At 35.3% G+C, this 20,541-nt stretch overlaps 1 protein-coding gene across 4 annotated transcripts; it reads right to left on the bottom strand.

Moving 5' to 3' along the window:
• Positions 1-7,422: 7,422 nt before the first annotated feature.
• On the bottom strand, positions 7,423-20,519 carry CEP44 (centrosomal protein 44). 4 transcript variants are annotated; one of them, XM_042014965.1, is made up of 11 exons: positions 20,415-20,519; positions 18,867-19,009; positions 18,131-18,278; positions 16,979-17,125; positions 15,983-16,090; positions 14,410-14,538; positions 13,815-14,024; positions 11,005-11,074; positions 9,030-9,157; positions 8,740-8,777; positions 7,423-7,940 (listed from the first exon to the last, which is right to left on the bottom strand). In XM_042014965.1, exons 2-11 carry the CDS (start codon positions 18,953-18,955, stop codon positions 7,832-7,834), a joined length of 1,176 nt encoding a protein of 391 aa, XP_041870899.1. In that variant the 5' UTR covers positions 18,956-19,009; positions 20,415-20,519; the 3' UTR covers positions 7,423-7,831. The 4 variants fall into 4 exon arrangements, with proteins under 4 accessions (XP_041870899.1, XP_041870897.1, XP_041870898.1 ...); XM_042014963.1 differs by having other exon boundaries at positions 14,410-14,541; positions 20,415-20,517; XM_042014964.1 differs by lacking the exon at positions 20,415-20,519 and adding an exon at positions 20,048-20,399 and having other exon boundaries at positions 14,410-14,541.
• Between the last annotated feature and the right edge of the window lie 22 nt (positions 20,520-20,541).

Raw genomic sequence — 20,541 nt, 5'->3', positions numbered from 1 at the left:
AAAACCACATCATTTTGAAATACTCTATTACAAGCTGCTTTATAATTTTAAAGATTAAAAGTTTAAGATTATATATTTTTATATAAAGCTTTATAAAGCTTTATAATCTACCATCTTTATCTGAAGTTCGTATTTCTAAGTGATTGAGAAATTTTATGTGGAAAAAAAGGCTGATTGTCTGCTTATTGGGTAGTGTCGAGTTTAATCTTTTCTCAAACACAAGGACCTTGTTGCACCATTGCTCCATTATTCAAAGTTGTTCTTATCTTCTCCATGACTTACAGAACTGCAACTAATCTGTTTCCTGATAAGACAACATTGGCTACTGTTATCTGGAAAAAGCAGCAAATGTCAATCTTTTACCAAAAAAAATGTAGCTTAAAGACTAAACTGTTTATATTGCAAGTCTGTCTACATTTTCCTATAAACTACACCAAAATAGAAAATACGTATCATACCTTATATGCTTTCTTTAGGGTCTCTGTGGTAAGAGTCAACTTTTAATTTTGTGCAATGACTAACACTGGAGCAACAAAAAAGAATGACCCTTTCCCAAATTGTCTGACTTAACATTCACATTTAAAAACATTTGACTCTTGGGAATGGTCCTGTGAAGGGCCAGGATGATGATCTTTGTGCGTCCCCTTCCAACCCAGTATATTCTGTGATTATTTTTGCATGAATTACAGGCTTACTTTACATGAAAACAGGATACTATTTCTTAAATCACTCCAAATACAACTTCGGTTTTTAACAGGAAAGCACTGAGTCCATTTAAAAAGAAATCTTGAGTTCAGGTTATCCTTACTTGATTTTATCATTTCTGTTAAAAGCCAGTATTAATTATGCTTTGAATATTTTATTGATATTTATATTCGTCCCTTCAGTTCCCACAGATAGACACAAAAGTACACATACAACAATCATGGTGGGATGCTTGAGATATTTCAACTGCATAACACGAACTAGCGAGAGCAGCATTACCTTCAGATCCCACATTCAGTTAATGATGTATATGCTGCTGTCCAAGATGTTAAGACTGGAATTACCAAACTAGCCCAGTTATCAGCAAGAGCACAGTTACCGCAACAGAGAATGGCATGTTCTGACTCACAAACTTCCTGGGTCCTGTAGCCTGTGCTGACCTCAACATTAGCCCCAGCAACAAGCCAGGACCTGAGCTCCTGAATTTACTGATAACTTAGGAATGCTCGCACTGGCTGCAGTTACAATTTTATTTACATGGACTTAGAGTGATTACCTGAGCTACCTAATGCTTCTGAGTACAGCTGTGGTTTAAGTGTTCACATTAAACCTCACTCAGGTGGACAACAAAATCCCCAACAATCATTCTCCGCTCCCCTACCCCCAGACATTAAATACATAAGCATAACAGAAATAAATACTGTTAGCATGCCTGATGGGACTCAAATGGTGATAAAAATGCAAGACACTGTAAATGAGGAGCTACATGAGTAACCAAGACAACTTCGGCGGACATTTTAAAGTTTGCTATGTGCTAAAGTGTGCTGCTCAGGTCAGTCAGCACAGGTCTGAAAGGTCTACTACCTAAAGCTCAAAAACCCTCTCTGACACCTGGGCAGTTTTAGACAATCTGTCAAATTAAGTTTTCTCATCTTATTTACATGTCTGTGATTTGTACAAGATTCAAGATACTGTCACATTCCACCTTCTTTCATTGATTAAAGGTTTATGAAATCATTTGCTGAAGCAATATTGCTGTCTAACCGGGTTCCAGCCAGGACAGGGTTAATTTTTTGCAGTAGCAGGGCGAGGGTGTGATTAGGACATGGAGGCTCTTCCATACCACCTCACCTCATTGCTGAGGGCAGGGGAAATGGACACTTGTCCAGGGAGAAGGGGTTCTTTCTGGGCTCAGTGAGCATTTTGCATGGAATCACTCTCTCTTTTGAACCCTTTGGTTATTAATGCTGTTGCTATTACTGTAATTTTTCTTATCTCATTCTGTTCCTAGTAAATTGTTCTTGTCTCAGCCCATCATCTTTGCCTTTTTTGCCTCCAATTCTCAACTCCATCCCACCCAGCAGGAAAGGGGAGGGCAAAACAGGGAAAGCGAGCAGCAGTGTGGTTTTGGAGAGTCTCAGCGGGGGCACTGAATTGGGGAATATCATTCTTAAACCAGGACAGCCTTAACTGGTGCCCAGTGTAGGGTATGAAGGATTGAGACAACAGATCTGCCCAGAGCAGGTTGGAAACAATTTTGATCTAAGCACTTGTGTATTAGGTATGCAGCCACAAGGTTGCTTGGTCTGTTCATGTGGTTATGGTAGCTAACCCTGTCTTACGCATATGACCACCATACTATAGTGTATTTTTCCTACTCATTTGAGCTGTTTTAATTTCAAATGGTTCTCAACATGAGTATACTTTCCATTAAATGCACCTCCTTGGTATTTTGTGCTGCTTGATTGTCAGATACATTACATTCTGAAAGTAACTTCTAAAGCGTTACTTAAATAAAATACGTCCTGCTGACACCCACTTTTGGTTCATCCAGAGCCTTTTGATTGTCAGATACATTACATTCTGAAAGTAACTTCTAAAGCGTTACTTAAATAAAATACGTCCTGCTGACACCCACTTTTGGTTCATCCAGAGCCTTTTTACAGCTTCCCTTCTAGTTCCATTTTTATCTCCTCCAGAGGAATCTCCTGTGGACCTTACTTCAATAACCAGAAAAGACCTCCATATTCTGGGTTTTGATATTTCAAGGCCTCATTTCTATTATGACTTCAGTTTGCTCTTTACTCAAGACAGCTTCTCCCCTTAAGTAAGAAGGGATTCACAGATAACTTATCTTTTATTGCTAAAGTGAAATTACACCTGTACGGCAAAGCTTACAAACCTTACCAGAACACCTACAGATCATTGTTCCTGCTTGTAGTACTAGATCAGTATTAGTTAGTACATATTTATGTCAATCTTTAAAATGGGGGCAACACCATTAGAAAACTCACTTAAAATCCAAACACTTATCAAAGACATGCCTGTAACAAAAATACTTCCACTCAAGGCTGAAGCCTTTAAAACAACTATGAAATAATATTAATCTCAGTGCCTTCTCAATCACTAGAATAACTGCCTTTTGTTCTTTCTGTGCAAAAGTAACATAACAGTTGTATCCCTTCCCTGTGTATATTTCATACTCAAGACAATTCATGATCAGTGCATCAACACAGTATTACGTAAGTCCAAGTCAGTTTCAAACAAAAAGAATTTGCAGTTTTGAATATGATGTTCAATCACAAAATACTTAAGGCAATATATTGTTTGCTGGTGTATCTTCATGAAAAAGGCTATATGTAATATAGAGAATGCAAAAATGTTCTAACAGTGATATATGAAAAAACCTACAGAAAATTTGAGTCACTGATCTTAAATTGTTATATCTCAGCTTAAAATGGAACTTGATAAAAGTATTCAGGCTAGTAATCTTCCACCATATCAGCACCTACTTTTCTGTAGTTCACACAAAAGCACAACTACTTTAACTGAAATTATCACAGCTGTCAACCACTTTTATAACTACAAGAAGTCGGAGCCTAAGTTACCACTAATACATAAGCTTGAGTAAGTTCATGAACTTACCCTTAGTTCCTTCAATAGGTTCCAATGGGATGGTTTCAATTACAAGAAAAAAAACAGACTACATTTTTTACCATTAGCTTTTTTCCTAAGTAATTCTTAGTGGGCATAAACCAAATGAACCAAACCACATCATACTCAAGAGAAAAACAAGGGGAATCTCTTAATTTTGCAGTTGGAGAAAGCAGACAAAGAAATTACTATCAGTGTCTTACACAACAATACAGGGACAAAGACTATGCAATACCAGATCATCAGTCAGTATGACAAGAAAGGCACTGTGCATTCTACTTGATCACCTATGGAGCAATGAACACACACTAAAAATAACTGGAGAGTCTTCACGTATACTGAAACTTGCTTATATTGGCAGCAATGAAATGCTTCAAACTCCATTAACTATATTGCCTAGTTTATCACTACAGTTAAACTACGGTTGAAAGAAGAGTTTGTTTCCTATTTTTATAATACAGTGTGATTGCCTACGTGAAATATTTTAAATGTGTTACACATTCACACGTTTATTACACAATACAAAAGATTTCAAAGAATATTCCCCAAGGATTGGGTTTGCATTTGCCTGTATATTTTACAGTCATTTTTACACAGCAAAGAAAGGGTTGGGTTTTTCAGGTTTTTTTGAACATATGAAAAATAAGGCTCTAAATCCAAAAAAACTGGCCAAGGGAAAAAAAAATAAATAAATAACACCAGCACACGTAATAAACAGAGCTATTTCAACTCTTGAAAACTGACCCAATTCCAAATTGTAGATTTAGATTTCCTTTAATCCTATTTTCCATGTTTTTCTCAGACACACATTTGCTCTTTCATTCAGTCAATTCAAAAATAAATTAAACAAATTTTTATGAATATGCACATTTGGACTTTGCATAGGAACTTCTCCACTTCTAGAGAAAGATATCCTTCACCAGTAAAACACCAGCTTGACCCATTCTCTCTCCTGTTGCAGCTGTTGACAGCACAGCAGGCTGCTCCAACTGAAAGTTCAGGCACAAACATTTGGATGCAATGTCATAAGCTGATCACAGAGCTGATGTGAATGAGAAAAAATAAAAAAAAAAAAAAAGACCACCCCAAAAATTACAACCAATATCCCTCACTATTTATTTTCAGAAAAGTACATTTAAGTCACATCAGTTACAAAACACAGTTGATAACACAGACAGATGGGAATGATCAGCACTGGGAGGAAATCCCTTAAGCTGCCAAAAACTTCAGCTTTGTGAAACTATTCTCAGCATTCATGGAAAGTATTCAAGGCTCTCTTAACTCTTAATCCCAGTTCATATTTCAACATGCACTCAATGCAGTGCAGCAACACCAGGTAAGAAGAGAACAGACACACAAGTGTGAAAGTTTATGAAGACCTTGCAGTATGTTTTAGAAATATAATTACACCTTTGATTAAAATACCCTGAAGTATAATATTCTTTGACATTGCTTATGCTAACAACTAATGACAAACCTAACATTGGAAAAATTATATTTCTGTTGATTTTGAGTCTATCATCAAGTGATTTTGCTTTACAGCGTAAGTTTTCTTTACAATAAAATGGCAAAGGGAAAGGGGAAGGGAAAACCAATACACAATGCTGTGTTAGAACACCAGTGCTCCACGCTAATGCTAATTGTTGTTAACCTGTAACTAGAGCAGTTTGCTCCCAGAGAGTAAAAAGCCTCACTACTTCCAAATCAAGCATCTGTTCTAAAGAGATTGTCTAAAGACAATGAGTTTTGCAATGACTGATAACAGCATTTTTCTCTCAGGTAAGGTCACATTGCTTAAACAGAGATACTAAGTTTACTACTCCTCATTAAATAAGCTGTAAGATGCTCAGGTGAAGGAGTATCACAGTTTTGGTACAACTTCTTTTCCCCGTTTGGGACACTCGAGTTAAAAGTGTTTTAACCAGCACCCTTCTGGCACAGGTGACAGACTGCATTGTCCCAAAGACCACAACACAGACCTTTAGCACACAGAAATCTGCCTACATACAGAAGCAAAATACCATCATTAAACAATTTTTGCAGATATAATACTTTTCCTGAGGAAGCATAATTTACTGTCTGAGGATTATAAGTGAATTAAGATATTTTCATCACACAGAGTTAAAAAAGATCCCAGAAAAAAAACTGAACAGGAACTATATGTGGCATAAAGTGTTTGAAAAGATAACTGTAAATAATTAGCAAATAAATAATTTTAAGGTAGAATACTTTACAGTTGCAACTGTTTGAAATTATGCCTAACTTCCAATGTCAAAACAAGCAGCTGATAGAAAAAAGCTGTTTCAAGTCCTGTTCACTAGTGATTAGTAAAGAATTTTAAGCATCTCTAATAAAAAGTTAACTATGTAAATTCCACAATTAGTAGCTTCTAACATATTTTGATCATCTTACTTTCCTGTTTCTCCAGAAAAATTAACCTTTACAAGACAATAATGCACTTCTCCAACTTCAGTTTGTCCATATCCGTGATTTTAGCTTTTCATGACTATATAAGCTGCTGGAAGGAGGAAATAGTTGAACAACTTGGGATTTTCAATTTTGTACCACTGAATAGAGATGATATTGCATTGCACACATAGAGAAAGTTCTTTTTCTAACACTTGCTGCATTCCCCAGATGCATTCAATGATAAGTCTCTGTAACTTGAATCAAGTATGTTGACTAACACTTCTCATTTTTGCCATGACATCAACAAACAACAGATTCATTCCTCTGGTTCCTGACACAAACATTATCAAATATCATAGAGAATGAATATCTTACTGAACATAAAAGCCTCTTTGACTCCAAGACAAAGAGGAAAAATAAAAGAGATAATTCAAAATATTTGACCATAGCGACTTAAAGCAGACAGAAATATTAATTTTTACCTCTTTGATGACTTTATAAAGATTTCCACAAGATGGGGCTGTAGTCCTATTTTAAGACATTAATTGCTCTAACATTTAGAAGAAAACCTCATTTCATTTCATTGTTAGAATAATGAACAGTGATTTGCAAGGCCTATTTTCAATTAAGAAGCAAAACACATTCCTACTATGTAATTTTTGAATCTTTTTAGTTTTATTTTTAAACAACTGAAAAAGTCCTTTGCAGAAATCAAAAAAAACCTGAACTAGTTTATGTAACATAACAGATCACCATAAGTTCTTCTGTTTCTGTTTAAAATAAAGTCCATTTATATTCAATATGGTTATCAAAAAAATAATTATTGTTAAAACACAGAAATCACTTTTTACAGGATGTCAAATACCTGCTTTTGCCTTCATCTGCAAACTGTGCCCAAAAAAAAATTGTAATTCTTTTGTAATATTAAACTCCAAAAAATCTTTTTAAGTGAAGTATTAAAACAAAGGAACCTTGATATGACAGGCTACCAATTTACAAAAAGTAATAAATAAATAAATCTTACCAAGCCTTACACATCTTTGGTTTGATCATATGTTTATGGAAGTCTTACATCTACTTATGTCTCTAAACAGAAATCTTAATATGGCTTCAAATAATGAAAATGTTGTGTTTCTTTGTATACTGGCTGGTCTCCATCTGTGCTGCTGGTCTTAAAATGTGTTGGGTAAGAGCACTAAAACACTCAACACATCTCTTGCAGTCAAAGTCTGTGGACTTACTTGCACATTTTAGTGTTTAGGATCAAACTGACCCTCACTTTGTCAGCGTTAATGGAAGCCATAAAGTGTTGGTGCTCTCCAGCTCAGCATGAAAACTTATATTTAAAAATAAAAAAAAAGCAAGAAAGGTACATATTTGAAACTGTGTATGTAAGTTTTTTATTAAGACTTATTCAACAGTACAGATGGTAAGATGGTATGTAAGAATGCCTCTTGGGTGTAATATGAAAGTTACAGCTGGAATGTTTCCAACAGGATGTAAACCATGGTCCTCAAGCCCGCACTTTAAAAAACATATTACTTAGCACACTGCTAACAAATGTCAACACAAGAATACACTCCTGTAATGACTTAAATTTACAAAAAGAGCAAGGAGGGGGGAAGAAGCTATGTGTACAGTCTTTAAAACCTAAAATTGTGGTCGTGGGGAGGGAAATCCATACACAGATGCATGAGTAAAATACTTATTCAACGAAATAAAAGCACTGGTGATCATTATAAATTTGATATATTAAAAATTTAATGCTGTACAAATATACATATTACTTCTGGTATCCATAAGTCTGCAGAGACCAGGTCTGAAGACCTGTGCTTTCAGGTATTCCCAGATGTGGACTTGGTGTTTTGAGCAATTTGAAGGTTTCTTCAATTCTGAAAATAAATTTTGTTTACATGTGTTTAATAAAATAAGGTAAGAAATAACTGGCTTGCTTTTAACTTTCTAATTACCTAAAATACTAACAAGCAGCATGAAACCGTAAGTTTTCTCTCACCCCCCCCTTTTCCTCTGCAATTGGTTCCTATTTTAAATGCCTACCATATAACAATAAACCCTAGGTACACAAAGAAAGAAGCAACCCACAGAATAAAATTAAAATCACAGAAAAGGCTAGAGCTTTTTATAGGCCACGCACTTGGAGAACAGAAATCTCTTGCTAGAGAAACATTATAGAGCAACGCATTTCTCTTCAAATATAATAAAAATATAACAAAAAATTTCATTAGAGATCTCAGGATTAATACAAAATTCATCTTAATACAGTTATTGTAATGCTTAGGGTGAAATTGGTTTTACTTTTCCTTAAACAATAAAAGCCAGTTAAGGTAACGTAGTTATTTTTCAGGAAGAAAAGTTGCAACTACCAGGGAATTTCAATCAGGAGATAAATAATATTCCTATTTTTTATCAACCAAACTCTAAACACTCTTTAATCTCTAGTTAATACTATTAAGAGTGCTTTCTATTGCTTTTTAGAAACCAAAACAGTGACTCATCCTGCAAATACAGAACTGTAAGTGGATTTATTATCCAGTAAAGCCATAAGGAAATGCCACACCTGACGTAGAGACCTTTGAGGTTTGGAACACATATGTACATTCTCTGTATGCCTTAGTCCAGTACAACTCCCTCCTGGGAAATAAATTCCTGCTGCCCTTTCCTATTACTTACATTTTACTTATCTTTTCCATTCTTTGCCTTATTGTCTCCTACAATTTAAAAGCAACAAAGTTAGTAAACTCTTCAAAGCTGACATTCTTCAGATGGACTTTCAACTTAAAATTCAGAGAAAATGTAACTTTAAGCACTGTTTATACATAAAAGTATTTTTATGAGACAGACCTAGATGTAGTTTTGCATAGTTTCCTTGTTTTTCTATCCGTATATACAACTAAAACCAGTGCTTACTTGTTCTCTTGACCTCAAAGGAAATCTACTGAGCATTCACCAGTTTTAGTTACCTTTGAAATGTCTGTCAGATCACAAGAATTAATGGTCATGTCTTTGGGAGATTGGTCTGTGGATAATAGTGAACTGCATCCAGACGACTGAAGATGACTCTCTGGCATCTCCTCATTCCTCTCTGTATCTATAGAGAAATACTCAGTTTTATGTCACCTTTGCCTTTTTGCTCTCTTTTGCAAGGTCAGCTATCGAATAACTTGATTTACAGTATGTAATAACAGAAGAGAATGCATTGTTTAGAGAGGGAAAAGAAAAAGCTACTATGAGAGTCCAAAATAGGCTTCTCATTTTTTTAAAACAAGTGCAGTATTACACGATGTATAATACATATAATATACACAAAGCAAACTCCAAAGATTACTAAGAAGATTATTTTCTACTGATTAGAGTAAAATCAAAGCTTATGAACATCTGATTACAGTGCCAAACATTTAATAGTAATTTCATATGGTTTACATCATTTTTATTGTAAACTGCCTGTTCAAACATGTCTTTAATTTCTGCTAAGTAACCTGTCTTATAAGCAGCAGAATTTTTTTTTTTTTCTTTTGGAAGGCTGTGATATTCTCTGCAATTTTAGATTACTCTTGTCAGGGAAGAGAACTTAGTATCTAGAAAAAAAAAAGTTTTCCCATACCTATTTTTTTAGTAATGTCACCATCTATATATATCATACCTTTGGAACATACTTAGCGACACTATTTTTTATCTAAAATTCATATTAAATTGGTTTTAAATACCTAAAATTAAAAATTGTTTATTCTGTACATCTGTGATTTCTGAAGAGTGCTACAATGAAAAAGAGCCTGAAAGTATTCCAAGTACGCTACTTCTCAGATAAAAGACTTAAGACTGTCCCAATAACTTTTATGCCTAAAATTTCCTGAATTTTAGAAAAGCAGGAATAACAAATTCAGAAGAATTTGAAGAGTCTGAAAATATGAAAATTCTCTTTTACAGACCTTCTGCCTGTTTACTCACTACAAAGTTCTCAAGTGTCAGTAACACACCACTAAACTTTTCAAAGGAAGTAAACATGCTGCAAGATTTCTATGCCCTGTAAAATGGGCAGCATTTCTGAGACCCCACAATAAAAACAAGCTTTGACATAACCAAGATGCTGCTTTCCTAATTTCCATGGAAACTGAATTACTGAGACTCCCTTTTAATTACAATTCAAGAGCTCAACGCTGGACAAAAATGCCTAATTTGTGAGAACGGAAAATAGAATATCCTCCTTACCATGGGTGGTAAGAATAACAGCTGCCACAAGGGAAACAGACCAAGTCAGTGAAGAACAGGGGGAGCTAAGGGAGCTAACAGAGCTAAGGGCTAAAGGGCTACCATTGAGGAAGACAGAAGAATCACTCATGGCCTAGGCAATGCTTTTAACTTCTTTCCCAGTTAAGGCTTCGCTCACTTCTTGTTATGTTATCAAAATTAAGTGGAAGTTGGAAATGGAAGAAAAAGATTTTGTCTTTCTCTTCAAAATAAGAAAGTTTAACAAAAATGCCAGTTGGATAGCTGCTCAGTGCTTCAGAGATGAAATACAGAAAACATTCAATAGTGAGCTGAAAAACAACACAGCAACTTAAAACATACTAGTGGCAGTAAAAATAACTCAATTTGTGCTTAAGAACAGAGCATTTTTAAAACATGATGGTAACTGCTTTAAAGTTCAGATGACAGTATTGTTTTTCACAGCTTTAGTAACAGCACCTTAATTAAATTTGCATCTCTAATATTTTTAGTAGCTATTTCTAACTATTACTTACTATGCTATAGCAACTGAATCTTCTACAGAGTAAGTTAGAAACTTGAAATGAGGAGAAGGTTAACTTCTAATCTGCAGTACGGTTTTAAATTCAGAGGCATTAAATTGCAGTTATCTACTTAAACTATTTTAGTCAAGGTCAGCAAGAAGTGTTTAGCATATTTATGTTAATTAAAAGGAAAATCATTAATACTCACCAAGAGAAACTGGAATGCTTCTAGAAGTACTTTCTTGATTTATATTGCTGAACTTTTTAGGTAAGTCTCTCTGAAATACAAGTTTACTGCATTTTAGCCATACACCCTGTCTAAATCATCTTCTGACTGAACAAAAGTATATTTAAGTACTAAGTATGTATGCATTTTTTTGCTACACCATCCAGAAACGTTGTCACTGCACAAATATCTTCATAGGACTAAAAAAACTCAACATTTCCATACATATGCTTCATTAAAACAGTAGTCCATTTCATGGGGATTTTTTTCCTATCAGTATTGCTGTTCATAAAGAGGTCGAAACCAGGCCAAAATACAGTGCATATAACTTAGGTATGAGTAGAATGGACAATCAGACTGCTCTTAGACTGTACTAATCATTACATCTCAACATTGGTTGCCATTAGCTTAACAAAATAAGTGTGTCTTCTACCGCTGGCTGTTATTCAAAAATACAGTCCTCAGTTCTGAAAAATAGCCTACAGACTAACTCAAATTCATTCCACTTAAATGCCTGGAACTCAGAAGGCTATTTTAAGCTGGTTTCCCAGGCTCCTAAATGAGAGAGGGCTCTTTTAAGAAATGTTCTCAGTTTAAATCAATCTTAACTTTAAAAAGGTTGTTCATAAGGAAGGAAACAATAGTATTTTTGAGTTCACCTTTCTAATTTCAAAGTAAAACAATGCAACACTCAAAAAACAATCAGACATTTTTTACCAATGAGTTATCATTATGGTTTGACATCTCAGCCTTTAAAATATGTCACTTCGTATTGTGAATCAACTACATAGGCTAACAGGGGAATACTATACCCAAATAAATGAATGAGGGAGAAATAGTAGGTATTGTATAGGGAAACGATGGAAAAAACCTGTAATAATGTCTATCTCTTCACAAATACAAAAATAGAGTCTACACTGACTATGCCTGCTCAATTCCTTTCATTGAAATGGATTTAGTAGCTTTCAGACTTTCCCAGAGCTAAATGCACAGCTGCTGCTACTTTGACAACAACAAGAGACAGCTCTTAGAGTGCTCCTGCTATGCTGGCTAGATGCCAAAAATTCCCTGAAAAGTGCACAAGTAAGGGACGAGTAATTCTGAATTGTTCTGTATGCGTGAAGCATGACTTGGATCCAATTTCATGAAACAAAAAAGCAGAAATTCTGTGGCCCAAAGGATTATTTCTTAGCAGTTTTCAAATGTCTATTTGCAAAACAGTTAGTTTTGGAGACTATTTATACATATATAAACAGCCTTGTATATTTATATATGTAAAACCAGTTAACTTTGCTTTGAAAAAAGACCAGCAACAATGACACACAGAACTATAATTTAACTTGTTTCTGCAGGTGAATTCTTTCAGTAACATGCAGTACAGAAATATAATTATCTCACTAGAAATTTCTGAGCAGTATTTTTGAGAGTATTTTCCAAATACTATCCCAACCATACGAACAACTGCAATAAACATATTACTGAAGCAGTAATAAACCAAATTTACAAAAATAAAGAACAAATCTAGTCTGAAACACAAGCTTTCCCATGTGCTAAAATAATTTCTTGAAAAGAATACATTTGAAACAGGAGAAAAACTATCTGTGGCTGTTCACCTGAAAGCCTCTTGAGACTGCTGCCAGAAAAAAAACATTATCATTGGTGGTATTATTTGGACATATGTCTACTGATCCATAAGAATCTGAATTCAGATAGTAAATTACTAGAGCTACTCTTTTTTATAAAGTGTCTGAGAATATCCATCCTTACTAACTGAGCTACAGCCTTTAGAAATAACCTAGTGATCAGTCTGAACACCTGTCCATTTCAAAACTTTGCATAACCACCATACTTTCAAGGCACACAGTAAAACATGTCTTGCATACAAATATTAGCAACATTTTCAAATTTGTGGGGTCAGCAACATGCACAGAGCTTCTGGTTATGAACAAATTCAGCAGTTTTACAACTGCAGAGAAAAACACAACACTGATCAACTATTTTCCACAAGGGTTCTCAACTTCTAGGGAAAGCATCTGACAGTATCTGAAGGATACACAACGTGCATGTGAGAATACAGTTTTTGGATCAGGTGATTAATTTCAAAGTGATGCTATGGGTCACTGCAACTCAAAATATTTACATGTGTACATATCTCAAATTACATAAAGTGCACACACAGACCTTTCAGCAGCATGAAAAATAACCCAGGAGTCTTAATGCAACAAGAGGTTTTACTTGCTATGCCAAATGTAGCCACACCACAACTGTAGTGCTTTCATACATTTAAAAATACAATGAAGATCACTGACAAGAAATAGGAAGTGGGGGAAGAGAGTGGAAATAGGAGAAAAAACCCCACTGATTAGCGTAGAAATTTCAAGGACCCACAAATTAAAAATAGGATTAAAATAAGAATTAACTTTTTGATTAACCCTGCATTTTCCACTGTGCATGTCATCTATTTTTGTCAGTTGTATAGAATGAAGACTCTATGTTCAAAAACTTCCTTCTATAACTTCAGTAGTAAACAAAATGACATTGAATCATTACTAATGAGAACATATTTCTACAAAGAAACAGTTTCCAATGGAGAGCTTTGGTTCATAGAGTAAGGGAAAATAGAACTTAACAGTTAAGAAAAAAATACCATCAACTTCATAAACAGCACTTCCATTCAGACCATGCTTTTAAAACCAGTGAAAAAACACATCGAGAGGCAGGGAGGGCAGAAACAGACCAACAAGATTGTGTCTGGGCAATTTTTGTTATACAATTAAAAGAAGTTAGCATACCTTTTTGGATTGTAACAACAGTTCTGTTTCAAGAACCAAAACTCGATTCAATAGGTTATTCCAGTCCTTCTCATCTATGATCACCTTTCCTTGCAGTTTCTCTTCTAAAACTCGTAGCTTATCTTCCATCCAATCTAGCTTATGAAGCTTTTCCTGGAAATCCGCAAGCTGATTCTTTAAAAACTCAATTTCTAAATTATCTTCTATGACCTGAAAATATCAATAAGAACATGTCCTCTAATTTCAAAACAGATACAATTCATCATTTGATCAAACAAATTAAGTGCAATCTTCAAGTTCAGTAACCACATCCTGCTACATTATAAAATTATTTTTCTTCCAGAATTACCAAAATATGCCTATTCAGGGAACTCAGCTTTTAAAAGAAGCTGTTGACAGAACTGTGGCTTGAAAGAGACGGTACAATTAAACTGACTTTTCTTTTTTCCAACTTTTTCAATACACTTATTAAATAACTATCAGCTCATGCTCCTGAAGTATAACTATAATGTAAAAACCTTTATCCCTTTAGAAAAATCCTGTAAAAAATGGTTAAGAATACATGCAGACAGCATCTTAAAATAGAAGTTCTTACTTGTTCACATTTAACTTCCACAATATCATGATCTAGGCACAATTCTTCCTCATTCCCTCCCTGTGCTGGAAGGGGTAGTGGATGAAGGTCACCACTAACTTCTTTTCCTGAGTGCCGTTCGACTAGAGGCTTCTTTTGAGTATGTTAAAAAACAAACAAACAAAATCAACAAACTGCTGGTGTTTTTCATTACAAGAATGAATTAGCCAAGTAATGACACATACAACCTATTATTTTAATACTTACTTAAATCCAACTATCTTATCCCAGCTGGTTGCAAAATACAGAAAGCAACAACAGGCAGTTTAAAAAAAAAAAGAATCATACAGACTTGAAGGAACTGTAAAATAAATATGCACACACTTCACCATATATACTGTGTACCTTGTTTCCTCTCCATAAACAGTAATGAAGACATTGATGTCTTCCCTTAATGTAAGGCCCGTTAGATTCCTAAGTGTGGACTGGAAAATATGTTACTACATACAGTGAAATGCATACGTATAGACAGTTCCAACATCAAAACCATGATTAAAACATTAAGGAAAAAAAGTTTAGCTAGGAAGATTAGAATTCTCCCTTCTTCTTGACAAATGTCAGCAAAATAGCCCTACGAGGTACACATTAGTTTCCTTTGAAGGATTCCCTTAGAGAAAACAAACTTTGCAATTCTTTCTAGGTGGATTAAATCCTATGATACTGTCACAAAACAAAATAAAATACTTAATGATTAACAATGCACAATTATTAGTTCTGTGCAGCATCTTAACATGTACAGATTCCTCGATGTTTTAGTTAAGCTGAAACTCTGCTCTACTAGGGTATTCTTAAAACACACGTATCTATTCAGTGCTACTATTAAACAACTAGAAGAGACAGAGAAGCCATTCCAAATACTTTATTTGTGAAGTTTTCCTTGATAAAAGCAGTATTTTCCTTAAAAATAGAAATCACCACCTATTAACAGACAGCCATAGTCCTAAAAGTTTTCTACCATTTTATTCTGCACCCTTTTAGCAGAAAATATTAGGAAAGCTGCCTCCTTCGCATGTCAAGAGTAGCATAATGTATAATCATTTTTACTCAATGCATAATCATCTCACCTTTGTAAAACCAAAGCCAAGAGCAACGCTACATTATGAAATCTTTGCTGAACAGATTCTTACAAAAGAGCAAAAAGTGTTTTGAAAGCTGTGTTGAAAACACGTGTTAGGCCAAGCACACTTCACTCTTCAAACATGATATAGCTTCTTTGTCCGATTTTATCTTTTTCCATTGCTGTCCCTTACACTTGATATAATTCAAATATAGCACAAACAACAGCACTAGGTCATTACCACTAAGACTTTGAAATCAACTACTCAGTAAAAGAGAGAGGCAACATCCTCTGTATTCCAGTTATTACTTCAGCCAACCACACTTTGGGGAAAAACAAACAAACAAACATCAGCCCACCTCAAAACTGGTTTGATTAAGCACTAAAATCTAAACAAAAGCACAAATTTCAGCAGGAGCCTGAGTTGCTACAAATGAGATTAACCTTCAGACATAAACATAAAAATTATTTTCATACCTGTCTGGAATTCAGAGCACTGCCACTAGGATCAGCAAGACCTTTACCACAATTTGACCATACTTCAGATTTAAAAGGTCTGATTTTCTTCCTCGTTTGGGATTTAACCTCCAAAGTGAACAGAAGAAAATAACACAGGAAAATTTTCAGGATTCCACACCCCACTTTCTACCACCATCAATGACAGTCAGGAATATTTCATGGCACACACACACAAACACATTTAAACCTCTGTAGTACAATAATGTCTAAAAAAAATTAAATATGACCCAAATTTATAGAGAACACAGACCCAGAAGTGAACGCCATACTTTTATACTCATTAATGGCTATGCTAGGTTGCATCAAAGATGGTTTTATAATAGAAAAGACAACTTGCACCAGACTTGAAAGTAAAACAAATACAAAAAAAATGTAGTTATGTCTTCAAAACGGACAAATTAAGTATACAGAAGTCCTGAAGACTTGTTATAAACTCAAAGGAAACAAAAATCCTGTAAAACATAAAGACTGGTAATTGTTTTCATTAAAGCAGAGACTGATACACAACAAACACTGATTAAAAAAATGCCACTACAAGTATCGTTGATAAAAATAATCAGATTTGAGAAACAAATACAAGTGTCATGTTTAAATTGTTAAGGAACTTCAACATATCAGATGATTTTGCTTTGCCTTTAAATTCATCTGAAAAGTTTATTGATTCACATGTTCACTGTATCAAGAAGTGCAAAAGAAAACGCATCACTTACTGTAAAGGCACCAAGTATTAGACTTATCTTCATTCTAATATTTTTTTTAATACTACAAAGTATTGGCAGCTTCATGTCTTGAATGAAAGCATTCAAGAATCTTACAATGGAACTTCATACTAATTTTCCATTATTTGGTCCATGAGCAATGCTGCATCTTCAAACAGAAGACGAAGGCCAGTTTATCTGCAGCATCAAGCATGTCAAAAGAAACTTACAATAAAGGTAACCATTTGATCAGTACCTTACTAGAGTTACTCAACTCCTTATGTTTCTTCACCACACAGTTAATAATGTCACAAACAATTTGCATTTTTCTTTCCGCAAAGCCATACTGAAGAAACTGCTCTTTTGTTAAAATTGGTTTATACTGAAATTGATCTCGAAGAAACTGCAAAAAAATAAGAGTTTACTTCACTTTCAAAATCACCTCACAATTTGCTGTAGAAATGGCATGCCCATATTCTTATTTTACTACAATCTTTTCTTGCATTATGCACTTCAGCAGTTAAGCTTTTTCTCATTTGATTATTTTTATATATTTAAAGATATATATAGCTGTTTCTTCTACCTAGGCTTTAAACATACCTCCTCTTCCAGAAAGGAAGGCCTTAAAACATATCTCCTCCTTCAATCACATCACTCTTGTAAACTTTAACTCACAGTCTTAAGATACATGAAACAAATGACTACAGAAATTAATACTAAAAAACTTAACCCAAAAGCTTTTTAAAGTGAACGCACAATAAAAAGTTGTATTAATCTCAGCAAATGCATCAGAGGGCAAAGTAAATCTCCCACAGAACCCCTCTGTAAAGCAGTCTCTCAGATGGAAAACTAGTCTGAATAAGCCACTATTTCTTAATTCATCAATCCACCTTTCATAAAAACGTGCTCATGTATATTTTAAGAATAGTTCAAAGTGATTTTCAATCAGTTAAGAATTTGATTCCAATTTATAAACATTTAAGTATTCAACCTTATATATTAAAATGGCACAGTGTTTTAAAATAGCTGCATTTCTTAACTGCGCTTTCATTACAGTTTTTTGAGTTTCATGTGATTTTTTTGGTGGTTAAGATTTCTGCCAAGGTCACTTCTATAAATCTTATTGTCCAATAAACATTTCTGTATTCTTCAAAACTAACATCTAACAATATTACTGTTTCTGCAACTGTCTCAAAATTAAAATTTGGCTAACGACACATGCTTATTTTCATTAAAATCTAAACACTTGCACACAGTGATTTAGTACTCATCTTAAATCCTAACAGAACTAAAATTCATGTTCATTGCCAAAAATTTTCACTTCCTAGTAAAACTCATAGTAGATGTTTAATTTTTGTGAAGTTATAGTCAAACCCACGTTTCTTTTGCAAAGAACATGAAGAGATACCTTATAAACAGCTTCGATAAAACGCAAGTCACTCTTTGCTGTCAGTTCCACATCACACTTTACCAGAAGCTCTGCTATGCAAGTTGAAAAAGATGTAAAACAATAGCTGATGATAGGTAAAAATGCAGCTGGATCACCCTTCACTAACCTATTAAGAAACAGAATTATTAAGAAACAGCAGAAGGTAACAAAAGCCTTTCATTACATGAATTCAAAAACTTGAAAGGCATCAATACAGACAGCATGTTATACCCAAACATCTTTCATTTTAAGTTTTTTTTGTCCAGGCATTTCTCATTCAGCAGTCTTTGCTGCTATTTGTAAAATGCTCAAAAAATATTTTTGTGATCTTCATATAACTTAAACATTGTCAAGTCTAAAGCCCACCAGCATTTCCAGCTCAACATTCAAGACCTTTTTGTTTCTAATCTTTACAGGACAAAACTTCCTGAAGGAAGTTTTGCAAGCACTTACAAAGAAATTAGAAAGGTGAGAGATTAACCAAAGCAAAGCAAGAACAGCAGAAGAGGAGCAAGACAGTGATACACTTCTAGGACTGCTCTAAGAAGACTAAAACTGCATACTTTTATACTCCAGTTCACATATACCACACTCCAACTTCCCACAGTTATGTTCTGCTTACTTATCACTGGGGCAATGCTAATACGTATACATATCTTGTTTAGAGGTCTTGCTGTCATCATGCATTAGCATAAATTTCCACACTGCCACTTACACTGTATAATCCACATCTCTTGGATAATTTAACAAGCGAAGTCCTTGTTCTATCTTTCTTAAACTTCCATTCAGGTCTCCTGTTGCCATTATTCTAAATGCTATTCTTCTTTTAGATTATTAAATAAACATAAGAAAGTATGTCTGTTCAAAAAAAATATGTACACAAAAATTACAAAATTACAAATACAATAGAATTACCACTGAAATTCAAAGGTTTTTGCCCCCCTTTCCAGACACTCCTTTTTCCAAAGCATTACAATACAGCACAGAACTACAGCTCAATACCAATTAAAATCAACCATCATCTTCATTCATTTTAAATAGGATCAAGCAGTAATCTTCAATGTGACAAACTACCAAAGTCAAAGATATCTGAAAGATTATTAGGAATGTAGAGCTGGCTAAACAAAAGTACACAACACTTATTGTTGAAAACTTGGAAGAATTTAACCAATTATTTGGAAATTGAGGCAGCTATTCTTCCTGCATTATGTTACAATATGATCCATTCTATGGTTTTGCAAATTTAACTAGATAGTAAGACAAATCTCAAAGAGTCTAACAAAAAACTGAAGCTTTAATCTGCAATGCAAATACTCAAGAAGACACTCACACAGGATTTTGCCTAATCATATAGGCTGTTTCCCAAAAGTATCAACAATCCTTTCTTTTTACACCAGACGTCTGGATGTAAAAACTGGTAACTACTGTCACTACAAAACAACTTAAGAGATCATAAAAATAAAAAAAGTAAGTCAAGTTGGTAGAAAATCTTGGGAAGGTGAACACAGTAAAATGAGGTACATAGCTTTTGTCTGTAGGAATTAGTTACAGAAGTTACAGAGTGCTGACTATCAAGAGTAAAATCGAGTATAACAAAGTTTCAAGATATGATAACATACAACTTTAAGCAAGTGGCTCAAAGAAGAATTCTCAAAACCGCATATGGTATTCAAAGAATCAATGTAAAAAAAAAAAAAAAAAAAAACCAAACAAACAAAAAAAACTACCCCGTGCAAGTTACCAAGTACGTTAACACCGTAAACGTTGTCTTTGAAACGCCCAACAACTAGACTTTCGATTTCTTCGAATTGAATCTAGACTCTCCTGTTGCTTAGGGCGGGCAGCTGGGGGGAAAACCACATTACGCAGAGATGCAAAAACGCCACTGACAAGTACCGGACTTCGCCGTCGTGCCAGCCACACAGAGGCCACCTGCACACGAGCGAACCGCACAAGAGACTGTGCCTCCTAGGCTGGTTGCTCTGGGCGCCAGCGAAACACCAGAGGGAAAAAAAGCGTGTCCCAGCCAGAACACGGTAAGGCGGGTTGCGGTCCCGGAGCCAGCGCGCTATGGCAAACTCGCAAGAGCAGGACCGGGGCTCCACACCCGCCTTTCCTCGCCCCTACAACAACCGGAGACCGGGCCTTCCCCCGGGGCTCGCCGTCTCCGAGGAGAGGGAGAGCCCTGGGCTGGGAGCCGGGCCGCGCCGCCGGCCCGCACGGCGGGGACAAAGCCCCGCCCGAGAGCGATGCTGACGCTCACCCGCGCGGCGGGAGCGCCGCCGTTCCCTCGGCAGCGCGGCCGGGCCCCGCAGCCGCTCCCCAACGCGGCGGGCGCACACCGAATCTGCCGCCGCCACAGCCGACGGCCACTTCCGCTTCCCGCGCGT

This window comes from Corvus kubaryi, unplaced genomic scaffold (genome assembly GCF_017639235.1).
Source record: "Corvus kubaryi isolate FWS band 111438036 unplaced genomic scaffold, C.kubaryi_AGA036_p1.0 split3-131, whole genome shotgun sequence".
NCBI classification, from domain to species: Eukaryota; Metazoa; Chordata; class Aves; order Passeriformes; family Corvidae; genus Corvus; species Corvus kubaryi.
The sequence above is the reverse complement of the archived record's forward strand: the minus strand, read 5'-3'. Positions and strand labels throughout refer to the sequence as shown.

Excerpts from the sequence above, each read along its gene's own strand:
- CEP44 (XM_042014963.1), bottom strand. The coding sequence starts at position 18,955 with ATGGCAACAGGAGACCTGAATGGAAGTTTAAGAAAGATAGAACAAGGA. Across the intron at positions 14,542-15,982 it reads GTGCTCTGAATTCCAGACAG|AAGCCTCTAGTCGAACGGCA; the intron begins GTATGAAAATAA and ends CATACTCAAAAG. Across the intron at positions 8,778-9,029 it reads ATCTGACAGACATTTCAAAG|GAGACAATAAGGCAAAGAAT; the intron begins GTAACTAAAACT and ends TTTAAATTGTAG.